The 20030-nt window shown below is 37.4% G+C and overlaps 1 protein-coding gene across 7 annotated transcripts in view; it reads left to right on the forward strand.

Moving 5' to 3' along the window:
- Window positions 1–20030, forward strand: part of ALS2 (alsin Rho guanine nucleotide exchange factor ALS2) — an 86866-nt gene that overhangs the window by 6672 nt on the left and 60164 nt on the right. For 6 of the 7 annotated variants that reach the window (XM_060016299.1, XM_060016301.1, XM_060016298.1 and 3 more), the window contains 4 exons: window positions 10776–10855; window positions 12104–12258; window positions 15045–15982; window positions 18889–19246. In XM_060016299.1, coding sequence (XP_059872282.1) covers window positions 10836–10855; window positions 12104–12258; window positions 15045–15982; window positions 18889–19246 — 1471 coding nt within the window. In that variant the 5' untranslated portion in view covers window positions 10776–10835. Of the gene's footprint in view, window positions 1–8227; window positions 10856–12103; window positions 12259–15044; window positions 15983–18888; window positions 19247–20030 lie in introns of those variants that run through there. The other variant, XM_060016296.1, reaches the window with a different exon arrangement.

Raw genomic sequence — 20030 nt, forward strand, 5'->3', positions numbered from 1 at the left:
TCAGGACTATATTAAGCAGCTGGGATATAATAGAGCATAAGATGTTTTTGGCTTCGTGGAAGTTTTATATTAGTTCCATACCTGGAGTACAGTAGGTGAGAAAACTACATGTGGTTTTAGTTGCTGAAATTTAATTAAAGTTAATATACTAACTTTTACTAAATTATTAAGGGAAAAGGACTTTGTCCAGAGAATAAAGTTTACTAGATGTGTATACATAGAATGCTACATGATTTAATTTTCTTTTTGCATTTGGAATACTAGTTCATTAACACATTTCTGTTTCATATTTTAAAATTTTTATTTATATTCTGCCTTGTTCCTAAAAGGCAGTTTACAGAAATGTGTAAATGTGGCAAAATAAAATAAAGAGACAGAATGAATGGAACCAGGTGTGAGATTAGAAAACATAGCACACATACTGTGAAGTCCTAGTCACTTACAGGTGCCATCATGTGGGACTCTTATCCTCCCACCACAAAATCTATAATCCTGCCTGTATCTGTACCTGTTGTTTTGTTTCTTTTTAAAATGTAGACCCTTTCTCTTGTGAAAGACCAGTCCCACTGCATGCGTGTTCCGGACGCCATCCTCTTCCACTTTTGTCCAGGATTTTGGTTCTGCCCTCTGTCCTTGTCTCCCTTGCATCTAGGATCCATGTCATTGTCCTACAAACATGTTCAGCTGTCTCTCATCTTCCCCCACCCCCCAAAATTACACCCTTGATCTTCATGTTTCTGTCCACCTGCTTCTCCATTTCTGTTTGCCATTTCAGTATTTTTTAAAAGCATCATTTACACCAACTTTATTTTCATGTCCTCACCTGCCATTTATAGTCAGCCTGCTGCAATCTGGTTTTCAGTCCCCAGCTGAGAGCCCAGCCGTGTTGACCTGTCATTCCTGCTGGAAACACGCTCTGCTTTGCTTCGTGTGCCCACATCAGACTCTTGTTTGTTCTACCTCTCAGGCCACTTCTCACCTCAGTCTTTGCTTGTTGCTCATCCTATCCGAGTAACTTAACAGCTTGATTCTGTGCCTCCCTTTTCTCTTAACACACACTCCAGTGATACTATCCATTGCCTTGATTTCAGATATTATCCATATGCCTTCCCAAGTTTATATCAATAGTTGAGACCTTTCTTCTGAAATCCATATTCACATATTCAGCTGCTCACTTGACATGTATTCTTGGATTTTTCACAGGCATCTTGAACTTATAAAAAAATCTTGTCTTACGAGAATCTTACCTTCCACTTCAGAATCCTACCCTCTCACTCTTCCTCATTTCAGTAAATGGTACCACTACACAGTTGTTCAAGGGAGAAATTAGAGGTCATTTTTGATACCTCCTTCTCCTTTATCCCCCACTTATGTCTAATACATCATTAAGTCCTAGTTGTTCTAGGACACAGCACCTCTCTCATTATTTACATCTTTCCACCAAATTGGTAGTCTTGTATGAAATTAAAGAGCCCAGGCTTCCTTCCTCCACTAAGATGAGCCAAGTGAGTATTTGCAGGGAGGATATTTCTTACAGAATTCATTTGGGCACTCTGTGTGAGTATGTTCACTATAAAATGGACTTAAAACTTTTAAAACAAGTGATGTAAATCATTGCCATTAAAAAGTTGAGGACCCCTACCGAAAATGATAGTTGTTTTAGAATACAGGTTCCCAGTCCCTTACTTGAAACCCTTGGGGCAAGGCATGTTTTGGAATTCAGAGTTTTTCTGATCTTTAGAATAAGGTGCATAAACCATATATTATATAACACTTCTCGTGGGACCTTTGGTACCACCCTACAATCATATTAATATTTCTGTGACAGATGAAGATGTACACTAAAGGGGTAAAAACTAAATAGCATCACATTAGTTCATGTTGGTTTTGCTCTTGGATGAGTTCAGGTCAGATTAGATTTTGCCACCAAAAGACTTAAATGAAAAAACTTTTAGTTTTCAGAGTTTTTTGGAGTTTAGATTTCTGGTTACGGTATCATAGACCCATAGTAGTAGCTTTTCTTTCTAGCAATAATTAGAACATCTAGACCAGATTTTTTTTTTTTTAGGGCACTCCCAGATCATGGAATTCAAACCATATTCTCTGCATGTACAGGATAGCTTATTTCTCTGTTAAATGTAGCAGGAGGGTGTGTATCCACTGGGATCTAAAAGTGGAATCAACTCATTAAGGACCAAGCTTTTTGTTTTAAAGGGTCATCTGAGAGTTTAATTACTTTACATTTCACTGTGAAAGAGATAATTTGAAGTGTAGAGTGGTATACTTTAAAATGAATGCATCTTTGTTCTGTGGGTCATAGTACTTAATAGTTGGAGGGGATGCTACAGTCTAGTTTGCTCGTTTTACAGATGCCATTGATCTCTGGAAAGGCCATGTGAGGTACAAGAGGACCCCACATTTTCTGACTCTGTAAATATCACATAGCTTCTGTATCAGAGCTAGTTAATATAATAAAGGCTATGAGGGAAAGTTACTATAACAGAAGAAAAGAAGCAAAGTACAGGGATCCTGACCCCCAAAGCTCATCTGGGGAGAAATATCCCCAGAAGAAGCCCCATGATTAGGCAATTTTATAACAGTTAAAACTGTTAGCAGTGGAAGTACATAAGCAAGTTTAAATGCTTTTTGAATGGTTGAGGCAAGTCTTGTAGATTTCTCAGAGAGGGGATTATAAAAATACTAGGAAAACAAATTTTTTGGTGTACTTTTTCTGTTTGGATACATAATTGAGGAAGAATGTTAGATTAACTGGATTCGGTAAATGCTGCATATTTTAAGTATGTGAGGTAAAACTTTATAATATAAGCTTCCCACATTTAGGTGCAATATTCCTTTTTAGTTATGTTTCCTTACCAGTCATTTCCTTTTTTCTCATTGCTGTATCTGAATTTCAGGCACACGTGTCTTCTTAGGAGAAGTCAAGTATATTAAACACCATTAAAACAAAATTCGATCTATAAATATCGATAAAGAAAGATGTGTGTGAAATAGTGTACTAGCTTTCTGTTGCTGCTTGTAGCATTGCTGTAAACTCAGTGCCTAAAATAACACAAATTTATCATCTTGGAGTTCTTTAGGTTAAAAATCGGACACCAGTCTCGCTGGGTTAAAATCAAGATGTCAGCAGGGCTGTGTTTTTTTCTGGAGGCTCTAGGAGAGAATTCGTTTCCTTGCCTCTTCCAGCTTCTAGAGGCCACCTACATTCTTTGGCTTATGGCTGCCCCCTCCCATCTTCAAAGCCAGCAATTTAGCAGCTCTCTGACACAGCTTGTTATCATCACCTCTCTTTCTCAAGCTCTCCTCTGCCTCTCTCTTCCACTTCATTTATTTATTTTATACAGCAGGTTCTTATTAGTCATCAGTTTTATACACATCAGTGTATACATGTCAGTCCCAATCTCCCAATTCATCACACCACCACCACCACCACCCCTACCCACGACACTTCCCGCCTTGATGTCCATACGTTTGTTTCTCTACATCTGTGTCTCTATTTCAGCCCTCCAAACCAGTTCATCTGTACCATTTTTCGAGGTTCCACATATGTGCATTAATATACAATATTTGTTTTTCTCTTTCTGACTTAACTTCACTCTGTATGACAGTCTCTAGATCCATCCACGTCTCAACAAATGACCCAATTTCGTTCCTTTTTATGGCTGAGTAATATGCCATTGTATATATGTACCACATCTTCTTTATCCATTCATCTGTGGATGGGCATTTAGGTTGCTTCCATGACCTGCTCTTGTAAATAGTGCTGCGATGAACATTGGGGTGCATGTGTCTTTTTGAATTCTGGTTTTCTCTGGGTATATGCCCAGTAGTGGGATTGCTGGGTTGTATGGTAATTCTATTTTAAGTTTTCTAAGGAATCTCCATACTGTTCTCCATAGTGGCTGTATCAATTTACATTCCCACCAACAGTGCAAGAGGGTTCCCTTTTTTCCACACCCTCTCCAGCATTTGTTGTTTGTAGATTTTCTGATGATGCCCATTCTAGCTGGTGTGAGGTGATACCTCATTGTAGTTTTGATTTGCATTTCTCTAATAATTAGTGATGTTGAGCAGGTTTTCATGTGCTTCTTGACCATCTGTATGTCTTCTTTAGAGAAATGGCTATTTAGGTCTTCTGCCCATTTTTGGATTGGGTAGTTTGTTTTTTTAATATTGAGCTGCATGAGCTGTTTATATATTTTGGAGATAAATCCTCTGTCTGTTGATTCATTTGCAAATATTTTCTCCCATACTGAGGGTTGTCTTTTCGTCTTCTTTGTAGTTTCCTTTGCTGTACAAAAGCTTTTAAGTTTCATTAGGTCCCATTTGCTTATTTTTGTTTTTATTTCCATTCTAGGAGGTGCATCAAAAAAGATCTTGCTGTGATTTATGTCAAAGAGTGTTCTTCCTGTGTTTTCCTCTAAGAGTTTTATAGTGTCTGTTCTTACATTTAGGTCTCGAATCCATTTTGAGCTTATTTTTGTGTATGGTGTTAGGGAGTGTTCTAATTTCATTCTTTTACATGTAGCTGTCCAGTTTTCCCAGCACCACTTATTGAAGAGACTGTCTTTTCTCCATTGTATATCCTTGCCTCCTTTGTCATAGATTAGTTGACCATAGGTGCGTGGGTTTGTCTCTGGGCTTTCTGTCTTGTTCCATTGATCTATGTTTCTGTTTTTGTGCCAGTACCATATTGTCTAGATTACTGTAGCTTTGTAGTATAGTCTGAAGTCAGGGAGTCTGATTCCGCCAGCTCCGCTTTTCTCCCTCAAGACTGCTTTGGCTATTCGGGGTCTTTTGTGTCTCCATACAAATTTTGAGATGATTTGTTCTAGTTCCGTAGAAACTGCCATTGGTAATTTGATAGTGATTGCATTGAATCTGTAGATTGCTTTGGGCAGTATAGTCATTTTCACAGTATTGATTCTTCCAATCCAAGAACATGGTATATCTTTCCATCTGTTGGTGTCATCTTTAATTTCTTTCATTAATGTCTTATAGTTTTCTGCATACAGATCTTTTGTCTCCCTAGGTAGGTTTATTCCTAGGTATTTTATTCTTTTTGTTGCAGTGGTAAATGGCAGTGTTTCCTTAATTTCTCCTTCAGATTTTTCATCATTAGTGTATAGGAATGCAAGAGATTTCTGTGCATTAATTTTGTATCCTGCAGCTTTACTGAATTCGTTGATTAGCTCTAGTAGTTTTCTGGTTGCATCTTTAGGATTCTCTATATATAGTATCATGTCATCTGCAAACAGTGACAGTTTTACTTCTTCTTTTCCAATTTGTATCCTTTTATTTCTTTTTCTTCTCTGATTGCCATGGCTAGGACTTCCAAAACTATGTTGAATAATAGTGGCGAGAGTGGACATCCTTGTCTTGTTCCTGATCTTAGGGGAAATGCTCTCAGTTTTTCACCATTGAGAATGATGTTTGCTGTGGGTTTGTCGTATATGACCTCTATTATGTTGAGGTAGTTTCCCTCTATGCCCACTTTCTGGAGAGTTTTTTTCATAAATGGGTGTTGAATTTTGTCAAAAGCTTTTTCGGCATCTATTGAAATGATCATATGGTTTTTCTTCTTGAGTTTGTTAATATGCTGTATCACATTGATTTCTTTGCATGTATTGAAGAATCCTTGCAACCCTGGGATAAATCCCACTTGATCGTGGTGTATGATCCTTTTAACGTGTTGTTGGATTCTGTTTGCTAGTATTTTGTTGAGGATTTTTGCATCTTTATTCATCAGTGATATTGGTCTGTAATTTTCTTGTTTTGTAGTATCTTTGTCTGGTTTTGGTATCGGGGTGATGGTGGCCTCATACAATGAATTTGGGAATGTTCCTTCCTCCGCAATTTTTTGGAGGAGTTTGAGAAGGATGGGTGTTAGCTCTTCTTTAAATGTTTGGTAGAATTCACCTGTGAAGCCATCTGGTCCTGGACTTCTGTTTGTTGGAAGATTTTTAATCACAGTTTCAATTTCTTTACTTGTGATTGGTCTGTTCATATTTTCTATTTCTTCCTGGTTCAGTCTTGGAAGGTTACACCTTTCTAAGAATTTGTCCATTTCTTCCAGGTTGTCCATTTTATTGGCATAGAGTTGCTTGTAGTAGTCTCTTAGAATGCTTTGTATTTCACGGTGTCTGTTGTAACTTCTCTTTTTTCATTTCTAATTTTATTGCTTTGAGTCCTCTCCTTTTTCTTGATGAGTCTGGCCAGTGGTTTATCAATTTTGTTTATCTTCTCAAAGAACCAGCTTTTAGTTTTATTGATCTTTGCTATTGTTTTCTTTGTTTCTATTTCATTTATTTCTGCTCTGATCTTTATGATTTCTTTCCTTCTGCTAACTTTGGGTTTTGTTTGTTCTTCTTTCTCTGGTTCCTTCAGGTGTAAGGTTAGATTGTTTATTTGAGATTTTTCTTGTTTCTTGAGGTAGGCTTGTATAGCGGTAAACTTCCCTCTTAGAACTGCTTTTGCTGCATCCCATAGGTTTTGGATCATCGTGTTTTCATTGTCATTTGTCTCTAGGTATCTTCTGATTTCCTCTTTGATATCTTCAGTGACCTCTTGGTTATTTAGTAACGTATTGTTTAGCCTCCATGTGTTTGTGTTTTTTACGTTTTTTTCTCTGTAATTTATTTCTAATCTCATAGGATTGTGGTCAGAAAAGATGCTTGCTATGATTTCAGTTTTCTTAAATTTACTGAGGCTTGATTTGTGACCCAGGATGTGATCTATCCTGGAGAATATTCCGTGCGCACTTGAGAAGAAAGTGTAATTTGCTGTTTTTGGATGGAATGTCCTATAAATATCAATTAAATCTATCTGGTCTATTGTGTCATTTAAAGCTTGTGTTTCCTTATTAATTTTATGTTTGGATGATCTGTCCATTGGTGTAAGTGAGGTGTTAAAGTCCCCCATTATTATTGTGTTACTGTCCATTTCCTCTTTTATAGCTGTTAGCAGTTGCCTTATGTACTGAGGTGCTCCTATGTTGGGTGCATATATATTTATAATTGTTACATTTTCTTATTGGATTGATCCCTTGATCATTATGTAGTGTCCTTCCTTGTCTTGTAACATTCTTTAAAGTCCATTTTATCTGATATGAGTATTGCTACTCCAGCTCTCTTTTGATTTGCATTTGCATGGAATATCTTCTTCCATCCCCTCACTTTCAGTCCGAATGTGTCCCTAGGTGTGAAGTGGGTCTCTTCTAGACAGCATATATATGGCTCTTGTTTTTGTATCCATTCAGCAAGCCTGTGTCTTTTGGTTGGAGCATTTAATCCATTCACGTTTAAGGTAATTATCGATATGTATGCTCCTATGACCATTTTCTTAATTGCCCTGGGTTTTTTTTGTAGATCCTTTTCTTCTCTTGTGTTTGTCACTTAGAGAAGTTCCTTTAGCATTGTTGTAGAGCTAGTTTGGTGGTGCTGAATTCTCTTAGCTTTTGCTTGTCTGTAAAGCTTTTGATTTCTCCATTGAATCTGAATGAGATCCTTGCCGGGTAGAGTAATCTTGATAGTAGTTTCTTCCCTTTCATCACTTTAAGTGTATCATGCCACTTCCTTCTGGCTTGTAGAGTTTCTGCTGAGAAATCAGCTGTTAACCTTATAGGAGTTCCCTTGCATGTTATTTGTTGTTTTTCCCTGGCTGCTTTCAATAATTTTTCTTTGTCTTTAATTTTTGCCAGTTTGATTACTATGTGTCTTAGTGTGTTTCTCCTGGGTTTATCCTGTATGGGACTTCCTACGCTTCCTGGACTTGGGTGGCTATTTCCTTTCCCATGTTAGGGAAGTTTTTGACTATAATCTCTTCAGATATTTTCTCTGGTCCTTTCTTTCTCTCTTGTCCTTCTGCGACCCCTATATTGCAAATGTTCGTGTGTTTAATGTTGTCCCAGAGGTCTCTTAGGCTGTCTTCATCTCTTTTCATTCTTTTTTCTTTATTCTGTTCCGCAGCAGTGAATTCCACCATTCTGTCTTCCAGGTCACTTATCTGTTCTTCTGCCTCAGTTATTCTGCTATTGATTCCTTCTAGCATAGTTTTCATTTCAATTATTGTATTGTTCATCTGTGTTTGTTCTTTAATTCTTCTAGGTCTTTGTTAAACATTTCTTGCATCTTCTTTTTTTTTTTTTTTTTACTGTACTCGGGCCTCTCACTGTTGTGGCCTCTCCCATTGCGGAGCACAGGCTCCGGACACGCAGGTTTAGCAGCCATGGCTCACGGGCCTAGTTGCTCCGCGGCATGTGGGATCTTCCCGGACCGGGGCACGATCCTGCGTCCCCTGCATCGGTAGGCGGACTCTCAACCACTGCGCCACCAGAGAAGCCCCCTTCTTGCATCTTCTTGATCTTTGCCTCCATTCTTTTTCCGGGGTCCTGGATCATCTTCACCATCATTATTCTGAATTCTTTTTCTGGAAGGTTGCCTATCTCTACTTCATTTAGTTGTTTTTCTGGGGTTTTATCTTGTTCCTTCATCTGGTACATAGCCCTCTGCCTTTTCATCTTGTCTGTCTTTCTGTGAATGTGGTTTTTGTTCCACAGGCTGCAGGGTTGTAGTTCTTCTTGCTTCTGCTGTCTGCCCTGTGGTGGATGTGGCTATCTAAGAGGCTTGTTGTCTCTTCCACTTTTAAGGACTCTGTGATTATGCTGAGTCCATCTGGATAACTAGGATAATCTCCCCAACTTAAAACAAGCTGATTAGCAGCTTTACTTCCCCTTTGCCATGTAGCCTAACATATTCACAGGTTCTGGGCATTAGGACATGGGTATCTTGGGAATCATTATCCTACCTATGGTATATAGTAAGTAACAAAGTTGCAAGACAGTTTGTAGAGTTTTAATTCCATTTGGATTTGAAAAAATGAATGTTGGTGAGAAATCATGTGGCATAAGGAGTAATCCACTTTAAGAAAACACTGTATTCAAGAATATGACACCAAAAGAGAAGAAAGGTCAGCTGCTTTATTCATTTTACCGATTCTCAACAGTTTTGATTGACAGGCAGTAGGACACAATTTGGTTTACGAACAGTGAATCAGTTGCTTGAAATGCGTTTGTGCACTCCCACACCCTCCCAGAGCAGTTCTCTGGTTTCCCCCCCCCAGGCATTGTTTAACTTTTATCAAGGGACCAGTTACTCCCTGATCTCTCATAGATGAGCATAGGTTAGACCTGGCCTCAGAACTTTTCTGTATGCTGTGAACTGTACATTTTACTAAAAGTGAATTACTATCACACACAAAGCATAGTACCACTTAGTAATCATATTTATTAAATGAATAGCATTTATTAAATCTGATCAGATATATCTTTCATTTACATGTACCCTTCATCCAACTTTGAATGAGTCAAAATCTTTCTAAAATAAGCATTAGGTAGAGAGTAATTTCATCCAGATATACAGATGGGAAACTGTAAGAATTCACAGGCAACCTGGAGTAAACAGATGGTCTTACATCATTCCTGCCGGTGTGGGCTCTTTTCAAAGCACAGTGACGATGCCATACCCTTTTGCAGAAAAATAATGAATTTGGCCCCAGTATTCACACATCTAAATTCACACATCTAAAACCCCGTTGCTCTTATTTTCATGAGTTTTGGTGCCCTTAAAAATGTGAATTTCTTAGTTGAAATGCATTGAGCGTTTCTGTCTGCCTGTCAGTATTTCTAGCTCTTACTTTATTAAACATGGAGTTTCTGAAATGATAGGTCATAATATTTGTACTGTTATTTTCATATAGCTCTTTTCTATTAAATGGTAGATTTAAAAAATAGATATTTTAAATTCAAACTTCTTTCTTCCAGCCCTTTGGATTATGGTTTTGAATTGAGGTTGATTTGGGGAAAACACTGCTAGTTCCAATACATGGAAAACTTTGTTTTAATGGTGGAATTCTGTGTGTGTGCATTACTGGAAAATGAAATTAAAACTGTTTGAATCTGATACATTACTGGAGAGATTGCAGAAATTCTTTTTTTAAATTTAATTTATTTTATTTATTTATTTTTGGCTGCGTTGGATCTTCGCTACTGCACGCGGGCTTTCTCTAGTTGCAGTGAGAGGGGATTCCTCTTCATTGCGGTGCACAAGCTTCCCGTTACGGTGGCATCTCTTGTTGCGGAGCACAGGCTCTAGGCACGTGGGCTTCAATAGTTGTGGCTCGTGGGCTCTAGAGCACAGGCTCAGTAGTTGTGCATGGGCTTAGTTGCTCTGTGGCATGTGGGATCTTCCGGGACCAGGGCTTGAACCCGTGTCCCCTGCATTGGCAGGCAGATTCTTAACCACTACGCCACCAGGGAAGCCCCAAGAAATTCTTGTTTACTTAATTGGTATTTAAGTGTTCATATGTCCCAGCAGCATTTGAAAATAGCCTTAATTTGTGTGTAATGAATACTTAACACATTGAGTTTTCAGATTGAACTTATTTATAATAAAAAACAAATGAAAAAAATCTGTTGCCTGACAAAGTACAGCTAGGTTGTGGGTAGTCTTTTCTCACTTTGACATTATATTTGACGATCAACAGGCATTTTTATAAGCTCAGTGGGCAGGCTCAGTCTAGAGATTCGACTTTGGCAGGCAGGATATGAAATAGTTTAAATAGTTTTGCTGTATATTTATTGCCCAGTGAATGTGCACTTGTTGGAGAGCTGCCTGTTTTCTTCTTTTTTTAAAATCTGACAGATAAAATAGCAAACTGCTCTTTCACTGCTCTGTGCTTACCTGTGTTTTGCCCTTTAGGGTTTTATATACCTTTTGCAAGGAGGGAATGATTTGGTGATGGAGTGCTTCCACTGACCGATGGACTCAAAGAAGAAAAGGTAAAACCATTTTTTCCTTTTCCCCTACCCTTCTAGGAAAACACAACAGACAGTTCCACTTATGTGTAGCTTCTCTTCAGTTTAATTTTCTTGTTGATGGCTATTAAGTAGGAATAGTGACATTTTTGTTGATTGGTAAAGAGAGAAAGATAATTACAATAAAGCTTGTTAGTGGTGTACACTTTGTTGCTAGTTCCTTTCTTATGCTTATAAAAGGCACAAAATGTCTTCACCATTTTGAAGGTTTTGAGGCCATTTTTTTGGTCACACAATTTCAAGTTTTCAGAAGTAGCGTTATTAATTGTAATTCTATCCTTAGAGAACTCGGCGCCATGAATGATGTTTTGAAAGGAGGGTTAGGTTTGTGGCTTTCCTTTCATAAAAACATGGTTATGCCTAATTACAGTTCAGAGGAATATTATTTAACAAAAGTAGAGAAAATCCTAGGTATTATAAAATAAAGAAAACCAAAAAAAGTTTCTGTGCCTCATTAAAATATTGGCATCACTGTTCTAGAAAAAAAGAATATGAAAATAAATGCCCCATCAATGGCGACACAAAGGAAAATATTATATAAAGGGAAACCCAGAGTATGTTAATGTGGCCTTTTCTTGGAAAGGGAGGCAGTTGGGATATGGTCATTGTTATACAGCTGTGTGTTTTATGTTCTTTGAACTAGGGTTATCAGATGGATAGAATTCTTTGGCTAGAACGTGAGTAAAGCATGAAGGATTTTACTGGTACCTGTTATAAATTTAGTTCTTAAAAATTTAAATAAGAATTATAGAGCTTAAACTTGGTATAAAGGGAAATGTGGATCCCTATTCCTTCTGTCTTTCTCATCAAATACTTTTTTTTTAAATACCAAATTAAAAACTAAAAATTTAAAATAAGACTCCAACTTGGGACGTGTTATAACTTTAACATCTAAACAAGGAGTTAACGTACTGAGAAGTAAGAATCTTGAAATTTTAAATCAGAAAACTTCAAAAAATAGCCCAGGTTTTGTTTGCTTCTTAGATAGAGATAAGTAATTTGTGGGTTTATCCTCAAATCATGTATATAAATAGTAATTTTACCTCTGCTCCTGTGTCATAACCGTGCCATAAAATAGGTGCCGAACTGTCTGACTCAGTCACCCATGTACTGGTAAAAGGTATAAATCTCATGACAGTATGAAGGACAAAAGATACAGTTCTGACCTGGAGGAACAAGCTATTTTTAAGCTATTTTTCTTGATGTTTGTAGCTCAACAGAAGCTGAAGGATCCAAAGAAAGAGGCCTGGTCCATGTGTGGCAGGCAGGCTCCCGTTCTGTAACACCAGAGAGATTGCCAGGCTGGGGAGGAAAGACTGTTCTTCATGCGGCCCTTGGAGTGAAACATGGAGTTCTTCTGACTGAAGGTATTGAAAAGAACGGCTTAGCCAACACTAACTGAGACTCTGACCAGGGTCGGAGCGTATAGTAGCCGCTGAGAGTTACTGGGTACGAGGGATTCTGAGTGAACTTTGCTGGAACTTATGCTTTTTTTGTTTTCAAAATATGTTCTTACTCCCTTCATCAGAAATCAGATGAGTTCTTATATTTAAGATGTACCATAACTAGAATAAAAGGGAGAATTACAGTTTAAAAATTTTAGTAGTGATAAGTACATGAAAAATGAGATTTTTTAAAAGATTACATATTCAGAGACCCTTTTACTATACCTTTGTTCATTAAATGTATCAGAATGATAATGCTAATAATAGCTAATGTTTATTAAACAATTATATGTGCCAGGCACTGCACTAAGCACTTTATATGTATTATCTCACTGAGTCCTCACAACCACCTTATGAGGTAGCTGTTGTTATTATCCCCACTTCACAGATGAGGAAGCTGAAGGTCAGGGAGGTTAAATTGTTTTCCCAAGCACACACGACTATTTAAAGGGTCAGAGTTAGGATGGGAACCCAGAGAGTCTAATTTCAAAATTTGCTTTTTAAATCTCTTGGCTGTACTGTCTCAGTACCGTTTCTCTCAGGCATAAATAGCAGCTCATAAGAACATATAATAAAATCTACAAATCTATATCAGAAACATAGGCTATAATTTATAGAGAGCGCTGCCTTTAATTTTGATGGTACTTCACCGACTAAGTCATGGCAAATTTGATTTGGGTCAGGACTGCCATCAGCTTCACTAATTTATAAATTTCTACTCTGTAAGTATTAAGTATTTAACAATGCTTTGGTATTTTCCTTGTAGGAACTAAGGGAAGACAGATTCTAGGAAACAAAGCTTAAATCTGACCATGGTGGTTTTTGGGGGCAAACGTGGATTTCTTTCTAATTTCTTTATAATTATGTCACTTTTATTATAATAATACATACTACTATTATTATTATTGTATTAGGCCAGAATTTGGAGAAAGCCTTATTTTTCAAATGTGAACTATATCCAGTACCTGTGGGCTTCAAAATCTATAGTTCTCAAACATTATATAAATAGAGTTCTGTTACTGTCGTTTTATTAGCCCCTCAGTAAGATATTTAGGAATCCTTCATGAGCATATCTTTAAACATATAGAATCAAACCTAAAAGCCTGGGAAAACTGAGGGAAAACTTAAAAAAAAGGTAAATAACCTATGTTCATGTTTGAGCAGTGTTCTGGTTTAAGTGTCAAAGTAACAAAAAATCTCAGCTCACACAAATGTGTAGCTTGAAATGGCACAAAGATCTCTGGTACTTTCTTTTCTAAGTGAGGAAGTGGTACTGATTCAAGCTTTGTCTCTATTCAATTTAACCATTAGCTCATAATTCAATGAGGACACCTCATTGACTCACTATTTTTGAGGTATTCCAGGTTAAAAAAATGATGTCTAAATATTCACTTCTCTGCAATTTGCTCTGGAGAGACTGTTATTCTAATGGAATATAATACCAATTGAAAGTGTTGGTGAACTGTTGCAAGTGTGTTATGTCACTTGGGAAGAAAAGTTTAAAAGATCTTAACCAGTGAGCTTATTTTCTCACTACTCTATCCAAATTAGAAATTCCCTGATAAAAACTGATCTTCCCTCTAGCCACTATTGTGTTTTTCCTTACATAGATGTTGTAGTGAGTTTGAGTGTATAAATGTATCTGCCATGTGTAATAGGCCAAAGATAAAGTATGCCTTTTTTTCATCAGCAACTCAATTGCTGCTGGAGGAAAAATAGTACCTATTTTCATTAATTAAAAAAAAAAATGGGTGACCCTCTGGTCACATAGGAAAGAAAGGATGGTGGGCTTTGTTTAATATTTTTCAAAACCCATGGCCAAGTCTTTGTTCCATTTGAGTTTTTTAGCTAGCATAAATCATTTGCACATACCCCCAAATTTCCCCAATACCTGCAGTAAAACCAAGACTTGGTAGCACACGTGAACACAAATAGGTTATCATCATTCATGTACCCAACTCACTGGTGCCTTCCCTTTTAATTCTAAAGCTAGCCAGTCATGGCTTCATTTGTTTTTTTCTTTGTTTTGTTGTGATTTGCTTTTTAAACAAATGACACCTCAGGAAGGCTATCTAGTACACAACATATATTATAAATAACATTTTAAAATTATACATAGTATGGTACACAACGTTATGTTAACATTGGTGCCCTCAGTCCAACTGGAGGTATAAAGCCAATTTCATAGTTTTGGCCAAAGTGAATCTCTAATATTTTTATGTCATTGCATAATTTTTTGCTGCTCTGACTTATGCAGTAGTAGTGAATGTTGTAGATATTAGCAAATGTGTCTGTTTTATCTTCTGCTTATTTTATCTGATCATGTCATGGTCATTATTTTGTCTTTGAACTCTTGGAATCTGCTTCTGTAATAGCCTGCAATGATAGCCATTAGTAACGGATCGATGCTAGGAGTTTGTAGGATAAGGCTGAAGGAGAGGAGCAATACCCTTCATTTGAAGAAGTCTCCTATAATTTGTAGAAATTGTCACTATATTTCAGAATGTTAAAAGATGTTATTTGTTAAAAGATTCATAAGTGTGGAATGCTATCTGCTTCAACCAAATTTCTACAACTGTGCTTTTGAAAATTAAAAAAAGAAAAAAAATTCTATTTTGTTAAACCTAGAGGGGACTAAAAGTTAGCTGATAAAATTTTAGTTAATTCACTAACTCCCTCCCTCTTTTTTTTTTTTTCCAAACCTTCAGATGGTGAGGTCTACAGCTTTGGGACTCTCCCCTGGAGAAGTGAACCAGCAGAGATTTGTCCGAGTAGCCCCATTCTAGAAGAGGTGCTGGTTGGGCAGTATGTTGTTACTGTGGCAACAGGGAGTTTCCACAACGGAGCAGTGACAGAAAGTGGCATAGTGTACATGTGGGGGGAGAACTCTGCTGGCCAGTGTGCGGTAGCTAACCAGCAGTATGTTCCGGAACCAAATCCTGTCAGCATTTCTGATTCCGAGACCAGTCCTTTGTTAGCGGTCAGGATCTTGCAGCTGGCATGTGGCGAGGAGCACACTCTGGCATTGTCCCTAAGCAGGGAGATTTGGGCATGGGGTACCGGTTGTCAGTTGGGTCTCATTACCACTACCTTCCCAGTGACAAAGCCACAAAAGGTGGAACATCTTGCTGGGCGAGTAGTGCTACAAGTTGCCTGTGGTGCGTTCCACAGCTTAGCCCTGGTGCAGTGCCTCCCTTCCCAGGATCTGAAGCCAGTGCCAGAAAGATGTAACCAGTGCAGCCAGCTGTTAATTACAATGACTGACAAAGAAGACCATGTGATTATATCAGACAGCCATTGCTGTCCATTAGGCGTGACACTGTCAGAATCCCAGTCAGAAAACCAGGCCAGCACTGCCATCAGCCCCTCCACTGAAACCCTTGATGGCAAGGGAGAAGTGTTTGAGAACACCTTCGTACAAAATGAGCTGCCTGCTGCTACCGAACTGAATGTTGGAAATGTTCAGACCACAAGTGTTGAGACCATTTCCTCCCCACAAGATGTCATGGGAACACCTGAAATTTCTTCTGCAAGAAGTATACCATCGTACCCTGACACTCAGGCAGTAAATGAATATGTGCAGAAACTGTCAGATCATTCAGTAAGAGAGAACTCAGAGAATGGTGAAAAGCCAGTGCCATCTCAGGTACCTGCTAAATTTTATAATATAAAGTTGAACCATATGAGTTTTCTTGAGAAGCTTTAAAATACCTAAGGGTTGGTACCATTTTTTTATTTTTTGAGTTTGACTATTAATCTGTCTTATCATGCAAGCCTAGATAAGGAAAACCCTGGATTAATTCAAAATTACTCTTCATGTTCAAATTCTGGCCCTTTATTTATGATGTTGAAAGATGTTATTCTGGGATTCTTTTGTAAGTAGAAAAATCCCATTTTTTTTTCCAAGTACTTTTTCCCCCATGGCTAAGGTGGGCCCCTGAAGTGTTTAATCTAACATGACTGTATATTCACAAAGAATTCTCTTATCTGTATTTGTAGCACTCTTCAGATACTGTTGAGAAAAATCCTTTCCTTCTTTATCAGAGAAGTTTGCTGTGTGGCGGATCCCTCCCTCGCTTATAGGCAGACTTGAAACTGACTGGCATTACATACTGTTCGAATTCTTTTCAGTTATACCAGTGGTCCTCACTGGGCATCACTGGGTGGAGGGTTTTATATTCTCTTCATCTGGTTTAAACTACTTTCACTTTGAAAACTTGTAGTAAGTGGAGAAAAGCTATTTACCAGGGGCATGTAGTAAGCTGTGTCTCCCTACTTAAAACAAATTGTTCTAAAGGATACTTGTTTTTTTTACTCTTAGCGGAAGCCTTTTGCTTTTGCTTTTCCAGAACTCTAAGAAAACAAATCTAAACAAAAACGTATAATCCTAGGGACTTCCTTGGTGGTCCAGTGGTTAAGACTCAAAAAAAACCACAAAACTAATCATAAAAGAGCTGCCTTGTGGCATTGCTTTCAGGTTTTTGAAACCACATAGCCTCTGGATTCTTCATCACTGTTGTTTACTGGTTCAGAATGGGAACGTGGCTTAGAGGTGTTTTTAGAAACAGTTTTTATTTCACAGTCTACTCACCGAACCTTGTAGATGTTTGATTTTTTAAAAAAAATTTTTTATTAAGAAGCTGTTTGGAGAAAGAAAAATCTAAACAAAGCAAAAGTAATAATTGAACAGGACTCGTACATGCTTATAAAAAAGTTAGATTTTGACTTTCCAAAAGTCATTTCTCTGATTTATTAAAGTTGTAGTTAAAAGTTTATTTACTGTTTATTTGAATAATAGATTATCATCATTGAAATTGCACTTTCCTTTGGACCTGTTTGGTTAAACATTTAAAGTTTTGGTTACCTATGCTAGTTTTGGCAGTGTGTGTTTAACTAAGTGTAATTCCATCTTTGTAAATAGTGTCTCAATCATACAGCTAACCATTAGGAATTTATGTGGCTTAGGACAAGTTTTTTTCTTCTGGCCAGATGTAATTGAAAGAATATCTCACGTTTGTGAAATAAACTAAAGTATTTGGCAATGAAGCATATATTTCATTATTGCATTTTGCTGTTGGTTGATTGGAACCCCTGAAATTATGTCTTCCATCAAAATTGCTGGGCATGTGTTTTTGTTTTATTTATTTACTTATTTTATGAATTGTTAAATATAATTAAGTAGAGGAGCCAGTTAGAACAATAGTTTAAAGTTTATATAAGGTAGAGTTTTTTTTGACTTTCCTCCACCTAATGGTAAGAACTCTCTAGATTAGTCACCCCTAAATACCATCACTGCTTCTGTTATGAGCTTTTGTAAATAGATGGTGGAAATAGTGACACCAGTTTTTCTGAACAAGTTACCATGAGAACTGTGTCACCAAGGAAGTAATAGGCTTTGTATTTATCTTTTTTTATATGGTATATTTGTTTATTTTGTTGGATATTTTAATTAAAGACTCACATTTTGTTGAATTTAGTATTGAACAGAATGTATTGAGTGCCTACTACATGTCAGGCACTGTGCAGGGAACAGGAATTATTTCCTTTAAGAAAAATCAGAAGTCAGTGTTAAAAAATATTTTTGGTTTGGTTTGCAATTCAGGACAAACTAAGATATACACACACCCCCTTCCACCCCTTGGGATCTTTGGGTAGCATAAGAAACAAAATTTTCATTGTGACCTATGCTCATGAGCTGAAAGCTTTCTCGTGTGTTAAGTAGGTATATCTAGTGACTTTCCTTTTTAGTAAACAGTGGTGCTTGACAGCTCAGAGTAAGTTTTAACTGATTTTTCACTAAGATATCAGAAAACTTTAGTTGGCTTTCTAATACAGCTGTGAATAACACTAAGAACCTTGGATCCAAATGTTTAATGATTAACCTACCACATTGCTCGATGGTAGTGAGAGCAAAGGTAATCTTTCAGTTTACCTTGCCCCTGGGTCATGGAAAATAACTCTTGATGAGACAGTAGAAGGACAGAAATTTCAGAACATAGTTTGGGGGCGGATAGTTTAGAGGTGTAACTTATTTTTCTGCCTGTGTATGCTATATATAAATTTGTGTTCATAAAACATTTTAGGAAAAGCCTTTTCTTCTTAAAATGTAATTTTTTCTCATTATTTCTTGGTAAAAATCCGTGTAATTTTTCCTAGTAGTGATCAATAATAAAACTTGCATTTTTTCAACCTTCTATCCAGGGCTATTACCTCATACTGAAGGTGATGTTTTCCATACCTTCCCTCCCCTCTCCCTTCTGATGTGTTTATTTTATAAAAGCAGCTGGGACCTATTTTTAAATACCATGATAAAACACCACTCAAACAAAAGGAAGTACTTTTGATAAGGAACTGTATTATAAGTACTCATTTCCATCTAATGTGTTAAATCTGTGATCAAGAAGGGATACCTTTAGGTTGGAGATGAAGAGACCTCTTGTTTTAGATTCTTGTATTTGCAAATAGTGATAGATGTTACATTTTCTTTTTATTGATTGCTTGTTGTATATGGGATTGTATTTTTATATACTTTTTTACGTGTGTATATTTTAGCCTCTTGTAGCAGAAGCGATTCCTAATCTTCACAGCCCAGCAACCACAAGCACTTCAGCCCTGAACAGCCTAGTGGTCTCTTGTGCATCTGCTGTTGGTGTGAGAGTGGCTGCTACATATGAAGCTGGGACCTTGTCTCTTAAGAAAGTTATGAACTTTTATAGTACAGCCCCTTGTGAACCTGGAGCTCAGGCAGGCAGTAGTCCCATAGGCCCAGAAGGTCTGAAAGATAGCAGAGAAGAACAGGTTAAACAGGAGTCAATGCAAGGAAAGAAGAGTTCAAGTCTTGTGGATATCAGAGAAGAGGAGTCAGAGGGAGGCAGCCGAAGACTCTCTCTCCCTGGATTGTTGTCACAAGGTAAGGAAATAACCAGCTCTTGTGAGTTGACTTTTGGTGAATCCAAGATGCTCCTGACATCACATGCCATGTTATAATAAATTTGCTTTCCTAACATATTCATATGTCAAAATTTATTTAATTAAATAGCTTTTTAAAAGCTACATGTTTCTCTGCTTTAGAAATAACTTTAGACCCTCACTTTTTCATAATACCTGCTTCTGCTTGTGGACCTTGTTTTGAGTCTTATTTGATTGTTCTGGAATGTAGCAGTAGCCTCCTTATTTCCTGGGTGGGTCTGGACTCCAGATCGATGAAGTTGCAGATGTGATCATTGGGTAAATGAGGAGTTAATGTACTTACGCCCTGAAAGTGAGGATGATTTTAAGCTTCAATAAGAGAAAGGCTTCATTTTCTGAAACCATTAGCAATCAGCTTCTTAGAATATTGAGAATATTGCACAGTTGTTTCTTCTACATTTCTCACTCAGTTCAGGAGTCTCCGTCATCTAGACTTTTGCTTCTCAAGGTGGCCTGCAGACCAGCAACATCAGCATCATCTGGGAGTTTGTTAGAAATGCAGGATTTCAGGCTGCATACCAAACTTAGTGAATCAGAATATACATTATAACAAGATCCCAAGGTGATTAACATGCACATTAAAGTTCATGAAATATTGGATTAGATCAACCAGGGGTTGGCAAAGTTTCTCTTTTTTTTTTTTTTGTTTTTTGCCCTGACCAGCGACTGAACCTGTGCCCTTGGCAGTGAAAGCGCAGAGTCCTAACTACTGAACCAGGGAGTTC

Source organism: Delphinus delphis, chromosome 7, assembly GCF_949987515.2.
Source record: "Delphinus delphis chromosome 7, mDelDel1.2, whole genome shotgun sequence".
NCBI classification, from domain to species: Eukaryota; Metazoa; Chordata; class Mammalia; order Artiodactyla; family Delphinidae; genus Delphinus; species Delphinus delphis.